The 21,232-nt window shown below is 43.7% G+C and overlaps 1 protein-coding gene across 2 annotated transcripts in view; it reads right to left on the bottom strand.

Moving 5' to 3' along the window:
• The window catches only part of PSTPIP2 (proline-serine-threonine phosphatase interacting protein 2), an 81,033-nt gene that overhangs the window by 13,504 nt on the left and 46,297 nt on the right, over window positions 1-21,232 (bottom strand). The window contains exons 5-11 of one of the 2 annotated variants that reach the window (XM_058171211.1): window positions 17,386-17,492; window positions 12,961-13,023; window positions 12,778-12,876; window positions 9,395-9,440; window positions 5,861-5,940; window positions 3,286-3,384; window positions 364-460 (exon numbers count right to left, since the gene is read on the bottom strand). In XM_058171211.1, coding sequence (XP_058027194.1) covers window positions 364-460; window positions 3,286-3,384; window positions 5,861-5,940; window positions 9,395-9,440; window positions 12,778-12,876; window positions 12,961-13,023; window positions 17,386-17,492 — 591 coding nt within the window. Of the gene's footprint in view, window positions 1-256; window positions 461-3,285; window positions 3,385-5,860; window positions 5,941-9,394; window positions 9,441-12,777; window positions 12,877-12,960; window positions 13,024-17,385; window positions 17,493-21,232 lie in introns of those variants that run through there. The other variant, XM_058171210.1, reaches the window with a different exon arrangement.

Genomic DNA, 21,232 nt, shown 5'->3' with positions numbered 1-21,232 from the left:
TTTTGAGTAGTTTGGAGATCCGGTAATAAAAATTCTGACTGGCCCTGCCCTCCATCTATTCTCTGCCTCCTGAGTCCCAGCTGATCGGGAGGAAATGGGGATTTTGCAGTCACCTTCCCCTGGGGTGGGATGGGAATGGAGATTTTATAGTATCCTTCCCCTGCCACGCCCACCAAGCCACGCCCACAGAACCGGTAGTAAAAAAAATTGAAACCCACCACTGTCTGGATTGTCGTCTTCTTCCTTGAATCTCTTATACCTTCACACCCCCTCAAATCTCCCAAATTCCTTTATGGAACCGTGTTTGAAGGACCAGGACTGAGCACCATTTGAAACGGAGACCTTGGGCATCCGTCACTTTACCTGGAGGGAGGTTGCCGGTTTTGCGAATATGTACAAAGCACTCGATGTCGTTCCCGATGCTGCACTGCTCGAGGGCTCTGCGGATCTCTTCGTAGTTCTGTCGCAGGGAAGAGAACATCGTGTTTAGCGGCGGGAAAATGATAGGCCTCCGAATCGCTCTTATGTTCCCGAATCAAAATGCCATTGGAAGAGGAGAAGCTGGGGAGAAGGGAGGGGGGGAGAAACTACAGGCCACTTCTTGTCCTTACACACAAGCAATCGCTTTTGGAAGAAAAATCTTTGCGCTTTTTTTTCCCCCCCTACGGATGAATGATTCCTTCATAGCAAAAATCCAACTTGGATCATCTATGGAATAGAAATAGAAATAATAGAAATAGAAATAATAGAAATAATAGAAATAGAAACAGAAATTGAAATTGAAATAAATAGAAATAGGACTAGGACTAGGACTAGGGACTGGACTCGACTGGACTGAACTAGACTAACAACAACAACAACAACAGAGTTGGAAGGGACTTTAGAGGCCTTCTAGTCCAACCCCCCTGTCCAGGCAGGAAACCCTACACCATTTCTTAAAAATTTCCAGTGTTGGAGCATTCACAACTTCTGGAGGCAAGTTGTTCCACTGATTAATTGTTATAACTGTCAGGAAATTTCTCTCCTTGATTAGTTTCTCTCCTAGAATAGAATAGAATAGAATAGAATAGAATAGAATAGAATAGAATAGAATAGAATAGAATAAAGAAACAGAATGGAATGGAATGGAATGGAATGGAATAGAATAGAATAGAATAGAATAGAATAGAATAGAATAGAATAGAATAGAATAAAGAAACAATGGAATGGAATGGAATGGAATAGAATAGAATAGAATAGAATAGAATAGAATAGAATAGAATGGAATGGAATGGAATGGAATGGAATAGAATAGAATAGAATAGAATAGAATAGAATAGAATAGAATAAAGAAACAGAATGGAATGGAATGGAATAGAATAGAATAGAATAGAATAGAATAGAATAGAATAGAATAGAATAGAATAGAATAAAGAAACAGAATGGAATGGAATGGAATGGAATAGAATAGAATAGAATAGAATAGAATAGAATAAAGAAACGGAATGGAATGGAATGGAATAGAATAGAATAGAATAGAATAAAGAAACGGAATGGAATGGAATGGAATGGAATAGAATAGAATAGAATAGAATAGAATAGAATAGAATAGAATAGAATAGAAGGAATGGAATGGAATGGAATAGAATAGAATAGAATAGAATAGAATAGAATAGAATAGAATAGAATAGAAGGAATGGAATGGAATGGAATGGAATGGAATGGAATAGAATAGAATAGAATAGAATAGAATAGAATAGAATAAAGAAACGGAATGGAATGGAATAGAATAGAATAGAATAGAATAGAATAGAATAGAATAGAATAGAATAGAATAGAATAAAGAAACAGAATGGAATGGAATGGAATGGAATGGAATAGAATAGAATAGAATAGAATAGAATAGAATAGAATAGAATAGAATAGAATAAAGAAACGGAATGGAATGGAATGGAATGGAATAGAATAGAATAGAATAAAGAAAAGAATAGAATGGAATAGAATGGAATGGAATGGAATAGAATAAAGAAAAAATGGAATGGAAATGGAATGGAACGGAATAGAATAGAATAAAGAAAAGAATGGAATGGAATAGAATGGAATGGAATGGAATGGAATAGAATAGAATAGAATAGAATAGAATAGAATAAAAAAAATGGAATGGAATGGAATGGAATAGAATAGAATAAAGAAAAAATGGAATAGAATAGAATAGAATAGAATAGAATAGAATAGAACAGAATAGAACAAAGAACAGGAGGAATGGAATGGAATAGAATAGAATAGAATAGAATAGAATAGAATAGAATAGAATAGAATAGAACAAAGAACAGGAGGAATGGAATGGAATGGAATGGAATGGAATAGAATAGAATAGAATAGAATAGAATAGAATAGAATAAAGAAACAGAATGGAATGGAATGGAATGGAATAGAATAGAATAGAATAGAATAGAATAAAGAAACAGAATGGAATGGAATGGAATGGAATGGAATAGAATAGAATAGAATAGAATAGAATAGAATAGAATAGAATAGAATAAAGAAACGGAATGGAATGGAATAGAATAGAATAGAATAGAATAGAATAGAATAGAATAGAATAGAATAAAGAAACGGAATGGAATGGAATGGAATAGAATAGAATAGAATAGAATAGAATAGAATAGAATAGAATAGAATAGAATAGAATAGAATAAAGAAACGGAATGGAATGGAATGGAATAGAATAGAATAGAATAGAATAGAATAGAATAGAATAGAATAGAATAGAATAAAGAAACAGAATGGAATGGAATGGAATAGAATAGAATAGAATAGAATAGAATAGAATAGAATAGAATAGAATAAAGAAACAGAATGGAATGGAATGGAATGGAATAGAATAGAATAGAATAGAATAGAATAGAATAGAATAGAATAGAATAGAATAGAATAGAATAGAATAGAATAAAGAAACAGAATGGAATGGAATGGAATAGAATAGAATAGAATAGAATAGAATAGAATAGAATAGAATAGAATAGAATAGAATAGAATAAAGAAACGGAATGGAATGGAATGGAATGGAATGGAATGGAATGCCAGATTCGCTTAACGACCACATGGTTTATATGCTGCCGTGGTCGTAAATGTGTGAGGATGGATTGCAAGACGCTTTTTTCCCCCAACAGCATTGTAACATTGAACAATCATTAAACAAAAGGTTATAAATCAAGGACGGCCTGTCGTCTGAAAATGCCAACCCCAAAAAGTTGGTCAATGCCCGATCTACAGAAGGTAGGAATTGACGGTCTCTTTCCTTACGTCGTCATTCTTGACACAACCTTCCGACAGCTGATTCACATGCAACCACATAGCATTCCGAAAATAGTTGATCCGCTCGCATTCTTGACTCTCGAAGAACTGCAGGAGACACAGAAGAAGATCAGCTGCTGAACTCAAAGAAAGAAGCACTATATCGGAGGGGCTGTGGCAGCGGTGAAATCCAAATTTTGTTACTACTGGTTCTGTGGGCGTGGCTTGGTGGCCGTGGCAGGGGAAGGATACTGCAAAACCTCCACTCCCACCCCACTCCGGGGCCAGCCAGAGGTGGTAGCTGCTGGTTCTCCAAACTACTCAAAATTTCCGCTACCGGTTCTCCAGAACCTGTCAGAACCTGCTGGATTTCACCCCTGGGCTATGGAGATTCTTAAGTCATCCAGGTCATGGCTGTCCCAAAGGTGCTTTTTTTCAAAAGGCAACTGGACTTTCTGGTTTCTCTCTGAAGACGTTTCGCTTCTCATCCAAGAAGCTTCTTCAGCTCTGACTGGACGGCGGGGAATGGAAGGATTTATACTCCTTGAAGACAGCTGGTCATTTGCACCCTGTGATGAAGCTCCCACAACTTCTGTTCCATGGGTTGATTGTTCTCACTGTCAGAAAATTCCTGCTTATTTCCAGGTTGAATCTCTTCTTGGTCAGTTTCCATCCATTATTCCTTGTCTGGCCTTCGGGTGCTTTGGAAAATAGCTCGACCCCTTCCTCTCTGTGGCAGCCCCTGAGATATTGGAAGACTGCTATCATGTCTCCCCTGGTCCTTCTCTTCACTAGACTAGCCATGATGCCCAGTTCCCTACCTCTGGTTTAAAGATGAATGAACGGTCTAAAGATACAATGAATGGTTAAGTTAACTAGGTATGTCTAAGCCAGGGGTGTCCAAACTTGGCAACTTTAAGACCTGTGGATTTCAACTCCCAAAATTCCTCAGCCAGCTAAGCTAAGCTGGCTGAGGAATGCTGGGAGTTGAAGTCCACAAGTCTTAAAGTTGCCAAGTTTGGACGCTCCTGGTCTAAGCCTAAGGAAGAGAATCTTAGAAGTGACATGATAGCAGTCTTCCAATATCTGAGGAGCTGTCACGTGGAAGTGGAATTTATTCAATTTCTTTTGCATGGCACCTGAGGGCAGCACGAGAAATAACAGATGGAAACTTATTAAAAAGAGGCCCATCCGAAAACTAAGGAGAAATTATCTGACAGTGAAAACAATCAGTGGAACGGCTTGCCACCTGAAATTGTGGGATTAGGACAATTGCTTGTCCATAATAATATGAGATCTCCCGCAATTATCCGGAAAGAGTGCAGAGAAGAGCAACAAAGATGGTGAGGGGGCTGGAGGCTGAACCATACGAAGAACGGTGGCAGGAATTGGGTATGTCTAGTCCAGTGATGAGAAGGACTCAGGGAGACATGACAGCAGTCTTCCAATATTTGAGCAAAATATTTCATTAAATGAATCTAGTTTCCCCAATGGGTGGTTTTTTTGCCGGAAATAGTGGTGGTTTTCAAATCTGATGTGTAAATTATATGGGACAACGCTATTCCAAGAGAAGCAATAAATAACCAAAAATAGCACCTTTGGATGGTCCCCACAAGTGCCAAGAAGGGGTGTAGATCAGTGGTGGGTTTCAATTTTTTTTACTACCGGTTCTGTGGCATGGCATGGCTTGGTGGGTGTGGCTTGGTGGGCGTGGCAGGGGAAAGATACTGTAAAATCTCCATTCCCATCACACTCCAGGGAAAGGATACTGTAAAATCTCCATTCCCCCTCCACTCCAGGGGAAGGATACTGTAAAATCTCCATTCCCTCCCCACTCCAGGGGAAGGTTACTGCAAAATCCCCATTTCCTCCCAATCAGCTGGGATTTGAGAGGCAGAGAATAGATGGGAGCGGGGCCAGTCAGAATTTTTACAACCGGTTCTCCGAACTACTCAAAATTTCTGCTACCGGTTCTCCAGAACCGGTCAGAACTTGCTGAAACCCACCTCTGATGTAGCTATAATCTGCAGAAAGAACTAAATTTTATTTAAAAATTATTCTAAAATGTATTTGGGATGGAGGTTTGGGGAAATCCATTTTCTTAAACGTCTTTGGCTTTTCCGCCTCATTGGCTTCTTCTTTGCTGGGTAAGCAAATCTTCCTTCTTCGGGTTTTCCAAAATAAACGATACCCATATGTGGAAGTATTTTACATACAGCTGTTAAATGACAGGCTGCATCCCCAAAGGTTTCTACCGAACAGGCAGCCATGCAGCTGAATCAGCAACTAAACCATCGGTTCAGCTGAATATCTTACTTTTTGCAACAGCAACACCACAGAAGAGAAGAAGAGAGTAGAGAAACCCTAGAAACAATGGAGATTCCTGCCATACAACTATCTGAGAAACCTCTATTACGTCCGCCTTAAACGTCACACTGAGAAGCAAGAGTTCTGCTGTAGTTTGTTGCGTTGAGCTTTGTTTACCTCACAAGCCTTGATGTGCTCAGTTTTGTTTACCTCACAAGCCTTGATTGTGCTCAGTTTTGTTTACCTCACAAGCCTTGATGTGCTCAGTTTTGTTTACCTCACAAGCCTTGATGTGCTCGTTCTGCCACTCTTCCCTGATCTTCTCCAGAGCGTTGACGTTGTTCTGATATATCCTGTCTGCAAGTGGGAAACAACGAAAAAGTTATCCATTGTGTGCTGCAGCTGCCAAAAAAGCCAACTGTTGTGTCTGCGCCCCCCCCCCCCGAGCCGGGCCCCCTACCAGAAAGTGACTCAGAAAGTGAGGGGGAAGGGCCATCAGGACTTACCTCGGGAGCACCGGCTTCCCTGGCTCAGCTCCACGAGCCAGAGGCAGGCCAGGTGGAGAAGATAACGAGGCCTCCATCCCCTGACTCTTCCCGCCCCCCACAGGCCGCGCCTCCAGACCCGGCTGATGGCAATCAGGCCTGGCTGGACCCTAGGTTTCATAGGCAGGAGAGGCGGGAACAACAGAAGCAGGGGTGGGGCAGAGTCATGGAGCCACACCCCACAAGATATAAAAGCAGCAAGGCTGCTATACCACTTCGTGGCGAGCAAATCAACTGCTTAGAGGGAGAATTAGAGCTGAAGTCTTGTTTGCAAGTGGGAAACTTCCTGTTTGTTCCTGGTTTCCTGGCTGACTCACAAATCTTTGTAACTCACAAACCAAGAAAAAAGATATTTAACCAATGGGGTTGAAGTTTCTAATCCTGGGATTAGAAAATTTAGAACTCCACCGACTCCGACAAGACCTGTGTTTAACACACAGAATCATCTATTGCAATGTCCTTCCTGTTAAAGACTACTTCAGCTTCAATCGCAAACAATAGATTCAAACTTAATGTTAACCGCTTCAATCTTGATTGCAGAAAATATGACTTTTGTAACAGAGTTGTTAATGCTTGGAACACACTACCTGACTCTGTGGTCTCTTCTCAAACTCCCAAAAGCTTTAACCAAAAACTGTCTACCATTGACCTCACCCCATTCCTAAGAGGATTATAAGGGGCGTGCAAAAGTGCCTACCATTCCTGTCCTATTGCTTCCTTTCATTATATATACGCTTATATGTTGTATGGTTGTTTTATGCTTATGCTTCTATACACTGTTGTGACAAAATAAAATAATAAAAAAAAGGTTCCTTCAACTGTCTTTATTTATATACATTTTAGCCAATTTCCTTCCCCTTTTCACTCCTACCTATTCCCTTTTTTTAAAACTATATTCTATACGGCCTGAGCTTATACCAAATAATGAATCCTAAATCTGAATTCACCCACAATTGCTGCATTCACACAACGTGCTATGCTCAAATAAATCACATTTTGACTTAAATTCACAGACTGGCCCACAGGCCAGGCTAAGGCAATGACTGACCCCCCCCCCGCCAACTTCCTATCACTAACCTTAATAACTCCAGTCACATAAGATGATAAACTGTGTTTGCGTAAGGGACAAACTCGGACATCTTAGTTGTATGGTGGTAGTTATCCTACTTAAATGCCATGGTTAATTCACTTGGCTTTTTTGTTACATTATGCAGTCACAGCATTCTTGCTGAGTTCAACAGAGGAGAGTGATAGACAGATCACAACTGAGCTCAAAATTTCTGTTTGTTAATGTTCTGACCTAGGCTTCCCCAGCAGCACGAAGCCGAGTCCTCCTCCTGATAAACCCCCATTATTTCATTTATAGTGAATTCCTCTCCAGCAAAATCTTTCCTTTGAGTGGCCAGGCCGATATATTTCAGACGCCACAATACTTGGCAAGAACGCAGGAATGAACTAATTGTCTCGTGAAAACTCCACTCCCCTTTCGCTCCTCTTTTACTTCCTCTGGGAGGGGCCATTCATCATCCACCTGTGGCCTTACTCCCAAGTCGACCCTTGTTCTTTAGCTGTTCCCTTCGTCTGGCAACTCGGCGCATGCGCACACCGGGAACAGGCTCCAGCTGTTCGTCTGCCTCACTAATGTCTGACTCCAAAGGCAGCTGATAACTGGCATACGGCCCTGGCCCCCTCTCTGCCTCCGATGCAGAGCACCTCATCAGAGCCTTCCCCAGAAGGCCCATGTTCCTCCCCAAACTCCTCACTGTCTGAATCTGCTGCGCTGGTGGGCCACAACAGTTAAGTCAGTTTTTTCCCCATTTTATGACCTTTCTTAGGTCTGGGGGTGAAATCCAGCAGGTTCTGACAGGTTCTGGAGAACCGGTAGCAGAAATTTTGAGCAGTTCGGAGAACCGGTAGCGGAAATTTAGAGTAGTTTGGAGAACTGGCAAATACCACCTCTGGCTGGCCCCAGAGTGGGGTGGGAATGGAGATTTTGCAATATCCTTCCCCTGCCATGCCCACCAAGCCTCGCCCACAGAACTGGTAGTAAAAAAATTGGATTTCACCACCGGTCGTAGGTGTGAAAAACGGTCATAAGTCACTGTTTTCAGTGCCGTTGTAAAATCAAACGGTCACTAAACGAACTGTTGTACATCAAGGACAACCTGTATTAAGGTAATGGGAAGCCAAAACATCTCTCTCGTTCTCTCTCTTAGTCTCTCTCATTCTCTCTTTCTTGTTCCCTTTCCCAATCTTTCTCTCTCTCTCTCTCTCTCTCAGTTGAATCTATACATCTAGAAGCTATCAGGCTGGGTAATGTTAGTTTAACAAGTGATGTGATCCTAGCAAGGGTGAAATGTAAAATTTGTTACTACCGGTTCTATGGGCATGGCTTGGTGCGGGGAGGGGTAATATGACTGGGTGGAGGTGGCCCATTTTTTTTCTTTTTTTTTTTACTTTTAAAAGCATTTTTTCTACAACCTCTTCAGTCAAAGAGGTTTTAAAAAAATGCTTTTAAAAGGTTCTGGCGATCAGGCAACTCAGCTGGGACCGCCACAGGAGCCTTTTAAAAGCTTTTTTCTTCTTCTACAAGCGAAGAGGTTGTAGAAAAAAATGCTTTTAAAGGGTTCTGACGATCCCAGCTGAGCCGCGCAATCATCAGAGGCTTTTTTTTTTACTTTTAAAAGCTTTTTTTTTGGCCGAAGAAAAAATGCTTTTAAAAGTAAAAACAAAAACCTCTGATTATTGTGCAGCTGGGCATGGCGGGGGGTGGGCATGGATTTTTGTTACCAGTTCTCTGAACCACCTGCCGCCGTCGCTACCAGATCCAGTCTGAACCGGGAGCATTTCACCCCTAGGTCCTAGTCTCTTTGAGTCAGCCCATCTACTTTTTCCTCTCTATGCATTCAATTTGCTTTTCCTTTAATGCTGAGAAGTCATAATTCTCCAAAGCCCCTGAAGGCAGGACAAGAAGCAATGGGTGGAAACTAAACAAGGAGAGGAGCAACCTAGAACTAAGGAGAAATTTCCTGACAGTCAGAACAATTAACTAGTGGAACAACTTGTGAATTCTCCGACACTGGAAGTTTTTAAGAAGAGATTAGATAACAATTTGTCTGAAATGGTATCGGGATTCCTGCCTGAGCAGAAAGGTTGGGCTAGAAGACCTCCAAGGTCCCTTCCAACTCTGTTATTCTATTCTGTTGGAATAGAAGTGGAAATTGGTTTGAAAGTAAGCAATTCTCTTCAGAGGCAGAACAACTCACCTGAGTCTTCCAAGGCAGTCTTGGCCTGAGCGAGTTTCACGAACAGCTGAAAAGGAAGAAAAAATAATTGGGGAAGATAAATAACAGTAGGCAAGGAACATGGCGCGGGTGATAGAGGGAGCACTTCATGGCTCCCATGTGACACACCTCCTGCGCAGTCTGCACTGGCTCCCAGTGGTCTTCCAGGTCCAATTCAAGGTGCTTGTTATCACCTTTAAAGCGCTCCATGGCTTAGGACCGGGGTATCTACGGGACCGCCTACTGCCACCAGTAGCCTCACACCGACCAGTGCGCTCTCACAGAGAGGGCCTCCTCCGGATACCGTCAGCCAAACAATGTCGGCTGGCGACCTCCAGGGGGAGGGCCTTCTCTGTGGGGGCTCCCGCCCTCTGGAATGAGCTGCCTCCGGGGCTCCGTCAACTCCCCGACCTCCGGACCTTCCGCCGCGAGCTGAAGACGTTGTTGTTTTGACGTGCAGGACTAGCTTGAACAGAGTTTTTAAATTGGGGTTTTTAAATCGGGGTTTTAAATGGGGTTTTTAATTGTATTTAAAAAAAATTTAGGCCATTCATTGAATTAGTTTTTTATACTCTTTTTAAATTTGTATTATATGTATTGGTTTTTACTGGCTGTGAACCGCCCTGAGTCCTTCGGGAGAAGGGCGGTATACAAATATAATAAATAATAATAATAATAATAATAATAATAATAATAATAATAATAATAATAATAATAATAATAATAATAATAATAACAACAACAACAACAACAACAACGTTAATTCTGAAAAGGAGAAAAAAGAGAGAAGAATTACTTCAATTTTTTGATAGGAAAAAAACAAAGACTCCCTTATAACTGGATTGAGCATAATCCAGTTATAAATGAATGCAAGTGGTCCTCGATTTACGACCACAATTGAGCCCAACATTTCTGTTGCTAAGCGAGACAGTTGTTAAGTGAGTTTGGCCCATTTTACGACCTTTCTCCCCACAGTTGTTAAGTGACTCGCTGCAGCGGTAACGTGAACAACACGGTTGTGAAGTGAATCCGGCTTCCCCACTGACATTTGCTTGTCAGAAGGTCGCAAAAGGGGATCATGTGACCCCGGGATGGTCATAAATACGAGCCAAGCATCTGAATTTTGATCACGTAACCAGGGGGCTGCCACCGCAGTCATGCGTGTGGAAAACAATCATAGGTCACTTGTTTCAGTGACCATTGTAACTTGGAACGGTCACTAAACGAACTGTTGTAAGTTGAGGACTACCTGCAGTTAAAAGTGCAGTATTGCAGGCTCAGTCTGCCCATGGTCAGGAGTTCGAATCCTGAAGGGACTCAAGGTTTGACTCAGGCTTCCAGCCTTCCAAATGTCCGTAAAATATCTCTGGAGGGCCAGGGATAGGGGTTGTTCCTCTGCCCTGGTCCTATTAGACCTCTCAGCGGCTTTTGATACCATCGACCATGGTATCCTGCTGCGCCGGTTGGAGGGATTGGGAGTGAGAGGCACCGTTTATCGGTGGTTCTCCTCCTATCTCCGACTGTTGACAGGGGCAGAGGTGGACCCCAAGGCGCCTCACTTGTGGGTGCCGCGGGTCGATTCTCTCGCCTTCTGTTCAACATCTATATGAAACAGCTGGGTGAGATCATCAGTGGCTTGGTGTGAGGTACCAGCTGTACGCTGATGACACCCAGCTGTGGCTTTTTTCCACGGGCCACCCCAATGAAGCTATCAGTGCTGTCCCGGTGTTTGGAAGCCGTACGGGTCTGGATGGGGAGAAACAGGCTCAAGCTCAATCCTCCAAGACAGAGTGGCTGTGGATGCCGCATCCCGCACAGTCAGCTGAGTCCACGGCTGACTGTTGGGGCGAGTCATTGGCCCCGATGGAGAGGGTGCGAATCTGGGCGCCTCCTGATGAACGGCTGTCTTTGAAGATCATTTGACGGCCGCCTCCAGGAGAGCTTTCCACCAGGTTCGCTTGGTGCGCCCAGTTGCGCCTTTCTAGACCGGGATGCCTTATGCACGGTCACCACGCCTCGTGACGCCCTCGCCTGGATTACTGCAATGCTCTCTACATGGGGCTCCTTGAGGGGCATCCGGAGGCTTCAGTTAGTCCAGAATGCGGCTGCTGGTGATAGAGGGAGCCCTCGTGGCTCCTGTATGACACCTATCCTGCGCAGACTGCACTGGCTACCTGTGGCCTTCCGGTGCGCTTCAAGGTTTTGGTGACAATCTTTAAAGCGCCCATGGCATAGGGCCGGGCTATTTACGGGACCGCCTACTGCTACCAAATACCTCTCACCGACCAGGCGCCTCACAGAGAGGGACCTCAGGGTGCCGTCAGCTAGGCAGTGCCGCCTGGCGACACCCAGGAAGGGCCTTCTGTGGGGGCTCCCACCCTCTGGAACGAACTCTCCAGGACTCCCAACTTCGGACCTCCGAACCTTCCGTCGCGAGCTTAAAACACACTTATTTATCTGCGCGGGACTGGATTAGATTTTAAATTTATGGTTTTAAATGGGTTTTATTATTTATATGGTTTTAACAATTCGGCTATGGAATAAGTTTTTTACTTGTTATTTTAGTTTGCATTTATATGTATTTTTAAGTGCCTGTGAACCACCCTGAGTCCCTAGGGAGATAGGGCGGTATATAAATGTGAACAATAAATAAATAAATAAAAATGAGGAGCCATATTGTTGGGGGCAAAGCAAACCGCTTAGAGACGGCTTGAGGACTACCTGAGGACTACCTGTAAATGCCATTTTGTTTTGTGGCCTGTCGGCCGCTGGGCCCTCTGGCGGCCAAATCAGAGGAGGAGGAGGCGTGGGATCAAGGGTCAGCATTAAGGTAACCTGAGAGCTCTGAGGGCAAAGAGGGAATGGAGCTGGCAGAGAGAGAGTCAGAGGTGGAGCCTGGACCATCCATCAGCCCTCAGATGGAGAGTCAACAGCCCCACAGGTCTGGAGGTGGCTGATGAGGAAGAGGAGGAACAGCTGGGTCCAGTGCCTGACACACAGATGCACAGAAGGCAGAGGAGAGGAGAACAGTGGAAATCTATGGGCTGGTCCTTGGAACAGAATAGCCACCACTGCTAGCGAAGCTCTGGGGATTAAAAGGCAGGGGGCAGAGTTGAACAGATGTAGCAGACAACTATTCATCTTCCAGACGGACGGACTTATTAGCCTGCGGTGAGAGAGAAACGTTTCGCCAGGGCTGCTGGAGCTCCTAATAAAGGAATCATTGCTTCAACCACAGAGGGTTTGTCATGTTTGGAAAGCTGGGTCAGAACATTTTGGGGCAAAATGGTCATTGTATTGAAGCTCAAAGCCATATTGGGCAGCTGTTCACACGTTCTGCTTGGCCTGCATGGATCCCCATCTACCTTTTCCTGCTGCTTCGGGGTGACCAGGTTGGTGCTCCGATGAACGGCTTGCTCTGCTTCATCTTTGTCTCTGCATCGCTGTTCGTAGAGCCTCTTGGCCTGGAGAATGGCAGAACAGAGCACGTTGAAGGGGACAGACAATCATCACGTATTTTAATTTAACAGAAGGGCGGAATCACTCACTTCTAAGGTCTTCTTGTACTGCAGATTCCGGTTTTTGTGAATGGCGTCCATTATTAGTTCAATCTGTGAAGAAAATTTTTTTAAAAAATGAAATAAAATAGAACCACATTTTGTTTCCAGGCAAAACATTTCCCCCTTCTAAAAATAGAAGACCGCACATCAGGAATGGAAAAACCACTCTTTTTATTTTTAACCTTGCAATGCAGTTCTCTGTTAACCCTAGAGAGTTTCAACCCACAAGGAATCCTCGACTTTAGGACTGCAATTGAGCCCAATGTTTCCATTGCTAAGCGAGACAGCGGTTAAGTGAATCCCCTGCAATTGTTCAGTGGGTAACACGGTTGGTGGAGCGAATATGTTAAGTGAATCTGGCTGTCGAGCCCAGCTCCGACGGATCATGGGAGCAGCCCCTAATCAAAGATCCAAAGGGATGACATATCAAGGACTTGTTTGAGGGCTGCAGGGATCAGCGCTTGCAAGCATGAGAAAAGAATCAACACACTGGTTGCCGGGATAGAGGGAGATGAGGGCTGGGCGTTAGGAAGAGATGCTTTAGTTCCGGGATTTAGCAGATGACAGATGAGGCTGTCAGACGAGGAGGGAGAGAGCGGCCGGGCATCCAATCAACGGAGCAGTTCAGCCATGGGGCGGGGCCTGAGCAACGCGGGATGTTTAAAAGGGGCTGAGAGGCAGAAGCTCTCAGCGCTGACTTTATACAGAGAGACTTCGACTTTTAGTGAGACCCTGTTTGTAGCAGACCCAATAAAAGAAGTCACTATCGGAAAGAAAACCAAGTTGGCTTGTTTCTTCTCACGGCGTCTGACACAACTGTGGCTAAGCAAGCCGAGACTGGCTTCCCCAGGGACCTTGCTTATCAGAAGGTCACAAAAGGGGATCACATTATGACACCGCAACCATCATAAATACGAGCCAGTGGCCAAGCCTCTGTATTTTGATCATGCGAACATGGTTTTAAGCAGTGGTGGGATTCCGACTCTGTTATTCTGTTATTCTATTCTAGAAACTTGTTAAGGAGCGATCCAAGCTAGATATAAGGAGAAACTTTCTGACAGCGAGAACAATTAATCCACGAAAGGGCTTGTCTCCTGGAGTTATGGGTGCTCCATAACTGGAGGTTTTCAAAAATAGACTGGACAACCATTTGACCAGTATGGTATAAGGGCTGTTGCCTTGGGGAGGAGGTTGGACTAGAAGACCTCTGAGGTCCCTTTCCGCCCTTTGGTACTATGTTCTATCTCTTGAGTTACACTGAGTTTCTTTTTTATGTATCCCCTTCCCATAAACCAGTGTTTCTCAACCTTGGCATCTTGAAGATCTGTTGACTTCAAGAATTCCCCAGACAGCCATGAGAATTCCCCCGTGGGAACCTGCCCATGTTTGTTGGGGAAGTCTGAGACTTCCACACCTCTTAAAGCTATCAAGGTTCAGAAACACCGCCATAAACTAACAGTCCTGTTTCTTCCTCTACATTCTCTGGGACATTTGGTTACTCTGTGCTATGTTGAAACTCAACTTATGTCTAGTCGAGAAAGAAAAAAAATAGCTCATTGGGATGTCCTTCGAGAGTAAAAACGAAAAATTGGCAGCTTTTCCTTCTGAACTTTGAAATATAACCTAAGCATCCCCTTAAGACGTTAACAGAAGCGAGATTCACTTAACAACCATGCTTCTAACTGTTAACTGATTTAACAGGTTAACAAAGTTGGAAGGGATCTTGTAGGTCGTCTAGTCCAACCCCCCACCCAAGCGGGAGATCTTACACCATTTCTGATAGACGACAGTCCAGTCTCTTCTTGAAAGCTTCCAGTGATGAAGCTCCCACAATGTCTGAAGGCAACTTCTGTTCCATGAGTTGATTGTTCTCACTGTCAGAAAATTTCTCCTTATTTCTCTCCTAGATCAGCTTCCATCCATTATTCCTTGTCTGGCCTTCAGGTGCTTTGGAAAAAAGCTTGACCCCCTTCCTCCCTATAGCAGCCCCTTAAATATTGGAAGACTGCTATCCTGTCTCCCCTGGTCCTTCTCTTCACTAGATTAGTCATGATGTCCAGTTCCTGCAACCATTCATCGTATGTTTTAGCCTCCAGACCCCTAATCATCTTTGTTGCTCTTCTCTGCACTTTTTCTAGAGTCTCAACATCTTTTTTATAGTGGTGGTGACCAAAACTGGATGCAGTACTCTAGGTGTGGCCTTACTAAGGGTTACCTGTACAATTAGCACAGGGGCCCCCCAGGGCTGTGTGCTCTCCCCACTTCTCTTCTCTCTGTATACCAATGACTGCATCTCCAACGATCCATCTGTCAAGCTACTGAAGTTTGCAGATGACACAACAGTGATTGGTCTCATTCGAGACAATGACGAATCCGCATATAGACGAGAGGTCGAACGACTAGCCTTGTGGTGCAACCAAAACAATCTGGAACTGAACACACTCAAAACCGTAGAAATGGTGGTAGACTTTAGGAGAAACCCTTCCATACTTCCACCTCTCACAATACTAGACAACACAATATCAACAGTAGAAACCTTTAAATTTCTAGGTTCTATCATATCACAAGATCTAAAATGGACAGCTAACATCAAAAACATCATCAAAAAATGACAACAAAGAATGTTCTTTCTGCGCCAACTCAGTAAGCTCAAACTGCCCAAGGAGCTGCTGATTCAGTTCTACAGAGGAATTATTGAGTCTGTCATTTGCACCTCTATAACTGTCTGGTTCAGTTCTGCAACCCAACAAGAAAGACAAAGACTTCAGAGGATCATTAGAACTGCAGAAAAAATAATTGCTACCAACTTGCCTTCCATTGAGGACCTGTATACTGCACGAATCAAGAAGAGGGCCGTGAAAATATTTACAGATCCCTCGCATCCTGGACATAAACTGTTTCAACTCCTACCCTCAAAACGACGCTATAGAGCACTGCACACCAGAACAACTAGACACAAGAACAGTTTTTTCCCGAAGGCCATCACTCTGCTAAACAAATAATTCCCTCAACACTGTCAAACTATTTACTAAATCTGCACTACTATTAATCTTCTCATCGTTCCCATCACCAATCTCTTTCCACTTATGACTGTATGACTGTAACTTTGTTGCTGGCAATCCTTATGATTTATATTGATATATTGACCATCATTTGTGTTGTAAATGTTGTACCTTGATGAAGGTATCTTTTCTTTTATGTACACTGAGAGCATCTGCACCAAGACAAATTCCTTGTGTGTCCAATCACACTTGGCCAAAAAAAAATTCTATTCTATTTATTCTAGAGTGATATTAGTACCTCCCTTGACCTTGATTGTATCCCTCTATTAATGCAATTTAGGATTGCATTGGCTTTGTTGGCTGCTGCCACACACTATTTAGCTGGTTGTCCACTAAGACTCCAAGATCCCTCTCACAGTTTGCTTAGTGACCATTCGAAGTTGCACTAAAAAAAATGACTTATGACCGTTTCTCACACTTGCGACAGGTGCAGCATCCCTGGGGGTCCCTTGACCCTATAAAACAAATATGTCCTTCACTGTATTTTAAAGTTTGGCTTCCATTAGAGATGTTTAGATTTCTTATCCTTTGAAGACAGATTAACAGCGATTGGATAGTCAAAAATATTAACTTCTTGTCGTTCTATGACAGACACTCCTCGATTTACGACCAGAATTGAGCCCAACATTTCTGTTACTAAGAGAGAGAAGTGAATTTTGCCGTATTTTACAACATTTCTTGCCACAGTCATTAAGTGAATCACTGCAGTGGTTAATAAGCTACAATTTCAATTCAGATTTATTGGTCATATTCTGAAATATACTGTAGGAAGACATACACCCCTTGCTCAGATTAAATATTTTTTGGTTTTAATATTAAGAGAGGCAGGACAGAATATTTGCTCAAAGGAGAAATGGAGAAACATGCTCTTAAAGGTAGAAAGCAGCCCCAGTCTTCCTGCATAGTAAAACAGCCTCCAGCAGATGCCTGAAGAGTTTAAAGATGGATATTTTGTACCTATTAAGAAAGACTGGGCCAATCTAGTCATAAACAAAACACATTTAACTCCAGATCATGGGATTAAGAATTTACATCCCCCACCCAAATTCTAAGAACAGGACATGATCTTTTAGGACATAATAGGATTTATCCACCACCATGAGAATAGCAAAAGGCACAAGGCTCACTACATCGGACAACCCCCTGGAGCATCTCAAATGCAGAACCCCAAAAACTGATAAAGTTCCATCCACTCATTGAGCCATGTTGTCAGCTGTCCCAGAAGTGCATGCTGTGATTGGTTCTGCTCATCCATAAACCGTCTTTCTTAAGCAGCTTCCATTTTATTCCCGGCTTGGAACTGGACCTGGATTTTCTTCCAACAATATCTCCCCGGCCCCCAATTCCTCACCTTTTTACGATGGAGTTTTTGCTTTTCTCTGAAATCCTCCATTTTCTTCGCTTCTCCCCTGAGATTCTGGGCTAGCTGCATATGGATTTGGCCAACAGTCTCCACACCTAGGAGCAAGAACATCAACTCAGGTCGGAAAGCCACTTTTATTGTCATTTTACAGATGAGAAACCAGTTGCAGAAACTCTGCAATTGGACTTGTGCCTTGTGCAAAGCCATAATTTCTTAAGCGTGGTCCATTCCTTACGCTACAATTACCGAACAATTCACAGTTGAGCATAAATCTGGCCTACAAACCACAATGGCTGGATTCCCATCCTTTTAAATCAAAGTCAAACTCATCCAAACAAACCATAGTTTATCTTCAGTCAGTTTCTCATCAGCTCAAGGTTGACTCAGCCTTCCGTCCTTCCGAGGTGGGTAAAATGATGATCCAGATTGTTGGGGGCAATAGGCTGACTCTGTCAACCACTTAGAGAGGGGCTGTAAAGCACTGTGAAGCGGTATATAAGTCTAAGTGCTATTCCTTCACATCTGCAGACTGCTAGCAGTTCGATCCTGACCAACTCAAGGTTGACTCAGCCTTTCACCCTTCCAAGGTGGGTAAAATGAGGACCCAGATTGTTGGGGGCAAAATGCTGACTCTATAAACTGCTTAGAGAGGGCTGTAAAGCACTGTGAAGCGGTATATAAGTCTAAGGGCTATCATGTGATATTGGGACTGGCAAATACGTCATTAAGCAGAGAGGTCATTAAGTGAGGCATCATGAGCCCCGGTGGCGCAGTGGTTAGACTGCAGTACTGCAGGCTACTTCTGCTGACTGCTGGCTGCCTGCAATTTGGCAGTTCAAATCTCACCAGGCTCAAGGTTGACTCAGCCTTCTGTCCTTCCAAGGTCAGTAAAATGAGGACCCAAATTGTTGGGGGGGCAAGAGGCTGACTCTGTAAACTGCTTAGAGAGGGCTGTAAAAGCACTGTGAAGCGATTGTATCATGTGATTGTATCTGATTTTATTATTTATTTTTGGTTAAGTGAATAATCAGTCATTAAGCGAGACATCATTGACAACGATTTATGGCTTTCCTTGCCATCATCCCCATGCACAGTCAGAAGTTCTATAGGATGGTCACAAGTGGAGATGTCGTGTCCCCCTCCCCCTCCGACGACCAGGTCTAGGAAGTCCGTATCAGGGGTGGCAACGAAGCCTCTGCAGCTTTGCAAAATTCTTCCGAGGTTTCTCAGGGCAGGCAGGAGTCCAAGGTGTGACTTCAGCAAACTAGATGAGACTTTGCTTGACTCAAAGTTGGAATGCCAAAAGCAGGTCCTTTATATAGGCTCTGGGGTGTGGCCCCATGACTCAGCATTTATCCAGGCCAGCCCCTCCCTTCCTTCTGCTGGCGTCGCCTCTCAGATCTCCAGAAGCAAGGATCCTCCCACTTTGAATTGTCTTCTGCTGTTTGAGAAAGGGAGGGGTCAGAAGGAGTAGGCCTGAGTAATTCCAATCCGTGGCTGACTTCTTCTGATAGCTGAGCCAAAGGAACACACGCCGTATGAGTGAGGTTTGTTTGCTCATTCCTGACATCCTGTCCGGGCATGGGGCCAGGGCCGGGGGCTGGAGGCATGACAGGCCGTTCATCTTCATTATCAGACTCGGAGTCTGATAGCAGGCCCGGTTGGAGACAGGGGCGGGCTGAGGAGAGGAGGGAGGACGAGGCACAACAGGAGATGGCATGACCACCAGATGGGTCATCATAAAGTGCAAGCCGGTTGCTAAGCCCCAAGATTTTGAACATGTGACCATGGGATGCTGTGCCAAATATGAGAACTGGCCAAGTTGCTTTTCTCAGCCCCACTGTAACTTCAAACTAAACGCTGGTTGTCAGAGCTACCAGTTCATCTGAACCAGTCCGAACTGGTGAAATCCTACCCCTGATGGTGCCTGACTGGATCATGTGATGGACATGTGGGTGCAGGGGAAAGGACTTGGACTTTCCTTTGGGTGGGGAAAACCTGGAAGCTTTCAGATTCGTGTTTTCCCAGATGTGCCAATATGACATCTTCAATAAAATGAAACTTTGAGGAACTTCAGGACTCAGAGTCTTCTTTCATTGGGGATGTTATTTGGAACCCTGACACAGAGTTGTTAAGAAGTTGCCTCATCCCAAGTCAGATTCTTGCCCATCTCATCCAGTATTACCTCTACCAACTACCAATTCTTTAGGTAAACATCTTCCAAAGTTGGACCTTCCAAAGATCAAACCTGGCTAATCTATAGGCAAGACAGGTGTCCCGTCTTAAATTAAGGCCTTAAATCCAAGGTAGGTTGAATTTTTTTTTTTTTTTTTTATCCAAAAGTTTTTATTGGTCAAAAGGTTTATACAAATACATATCAGGTATGGTAAATTTTCATTTTCTTATACAAGATAAGAATTTTACTCAAAATTTTTAAACACATACAACAGCCATATGGCAAGCAGGTGATAATAAGTAGCTAAGTTAGTCAATCTTACATACGCAATAAAGAAGGGTCAAGAATAATCAGAATATCATACAAAGGAGAATAAGGAAAACCAACACAATACCAAATATCATTGTCACTTCCTAGTTTTGGATCTCAGAAGTCTGGGTTCAGCCTGACCAACTCCAGGGCCGCAACAGCGGCAGCCGCCTCCCCCATGGTCTATAACCTCCTTCTTCAACTCCTGGGTCATCTAATTCCAGGAGGGCTTTGTGTTCCTCCACGTAGGCCGCAGCCTCCGCAATTGTACTAATTTTTTCGTAATGCCCTCCCGGAAAATCATCAATCCTCTGGCATCAGCCATCTGAAGCCTACTCCTTCTGGTACAATTTGCTTGACAAAAGTAATATTTCTTTCTCATTTCACGTACCTGTCTGGGAATCTGCCTCAGAATGGCTATCTCCTGCCCCTATAAGTCAGTGCCCCACTCCTATGTTTTCTAAGAATTTCATCTCGCCTCTCTTCTCACAAATTTGACATGAACCTCTCTAGGAACTGCATGCGTGCGTGCATATTTTGAATTAACTCTATAAGCTCGATCCACATCCCAATTCATAAAGTCAACACCTCTCCCAAGAAATTCTCCCAACAGTTTAGTCACAACATCTCTCAAGTCTTCTTGGTCCACTTCTTCCAGATTTTGAAACCTAAGGAAATAAGACATTTTATCCATCTGTAGTCCAAGCACAGCATTGCCTGTCGTCTCCTCTCTTTCTGCACTGCCGCATCTCTCCCTCCAGACCTTCCACTTTCTGCTTGTTTTCTGCTGAGACTTGTTGAGTGTCCTTTAAATCCTTTTGGATAGTCACAATTTCTGCTCTTATTTCATCCAGTTTCTTGTCCATATTAGATAACTTTTCCAAAATTCTCTCCATTTCTCCAGCAGTTGGTCTCTGACCTTTTGCCATTTAAAAAAATTTTTTAAAATCCTCAGGCAAGCACAGTATCCTTGTAATTTCCTCCGGATCCACCAGGGGGCACTCACAGGAGCAACGAGTCCAGAGTACAGTTAGTCAACCAGGAAGCCGAAGGGAAGTGATGTCATCAAGATTCTCATAGTGAAGGCGGAAGCTGGACGCCACCATTGTTCCCCAGAGGAGGGGCCTCAAACCTCCCTCCTAAATTTCTCCATCACCTCTTCTCTCCAGAGCTCCACAAAACCGTAATCTTGTTATTTTAAGTTCTCCTCTCTCCAAAGTGATTCGTGCTCCTTCCAGTCGCAGGGGAGAGAAACCCCCCCGCACTCCGGAGCACTCCACTCACATTTGCCGATATCTCCTTCCCTTCTCCCTTCCTCAATTCTTCTCCGTTCCCTGTTCGCCACCAGGC

This window comes from Ahaetulla prasina, chromosome 2 (genome assembly GCF_028640845.1).
Source record: "Ahaetulla prasina isolate Xishuangbanna chromosome 2, ASM2864084v1, whole genome shotgun sequence".
In the NCBI taxonomy this organism is placed as follows: Eukaryota; Metazoa; Chordata; class Lepidosauria; order Squamata; family Colubridae; genus Ahaetulla; species Ahaetulla prasina.
Note: the sequence above shows the minus strand (reverse complement) of the source record. Positions and strands in the feature narration are given on the sequence as shown.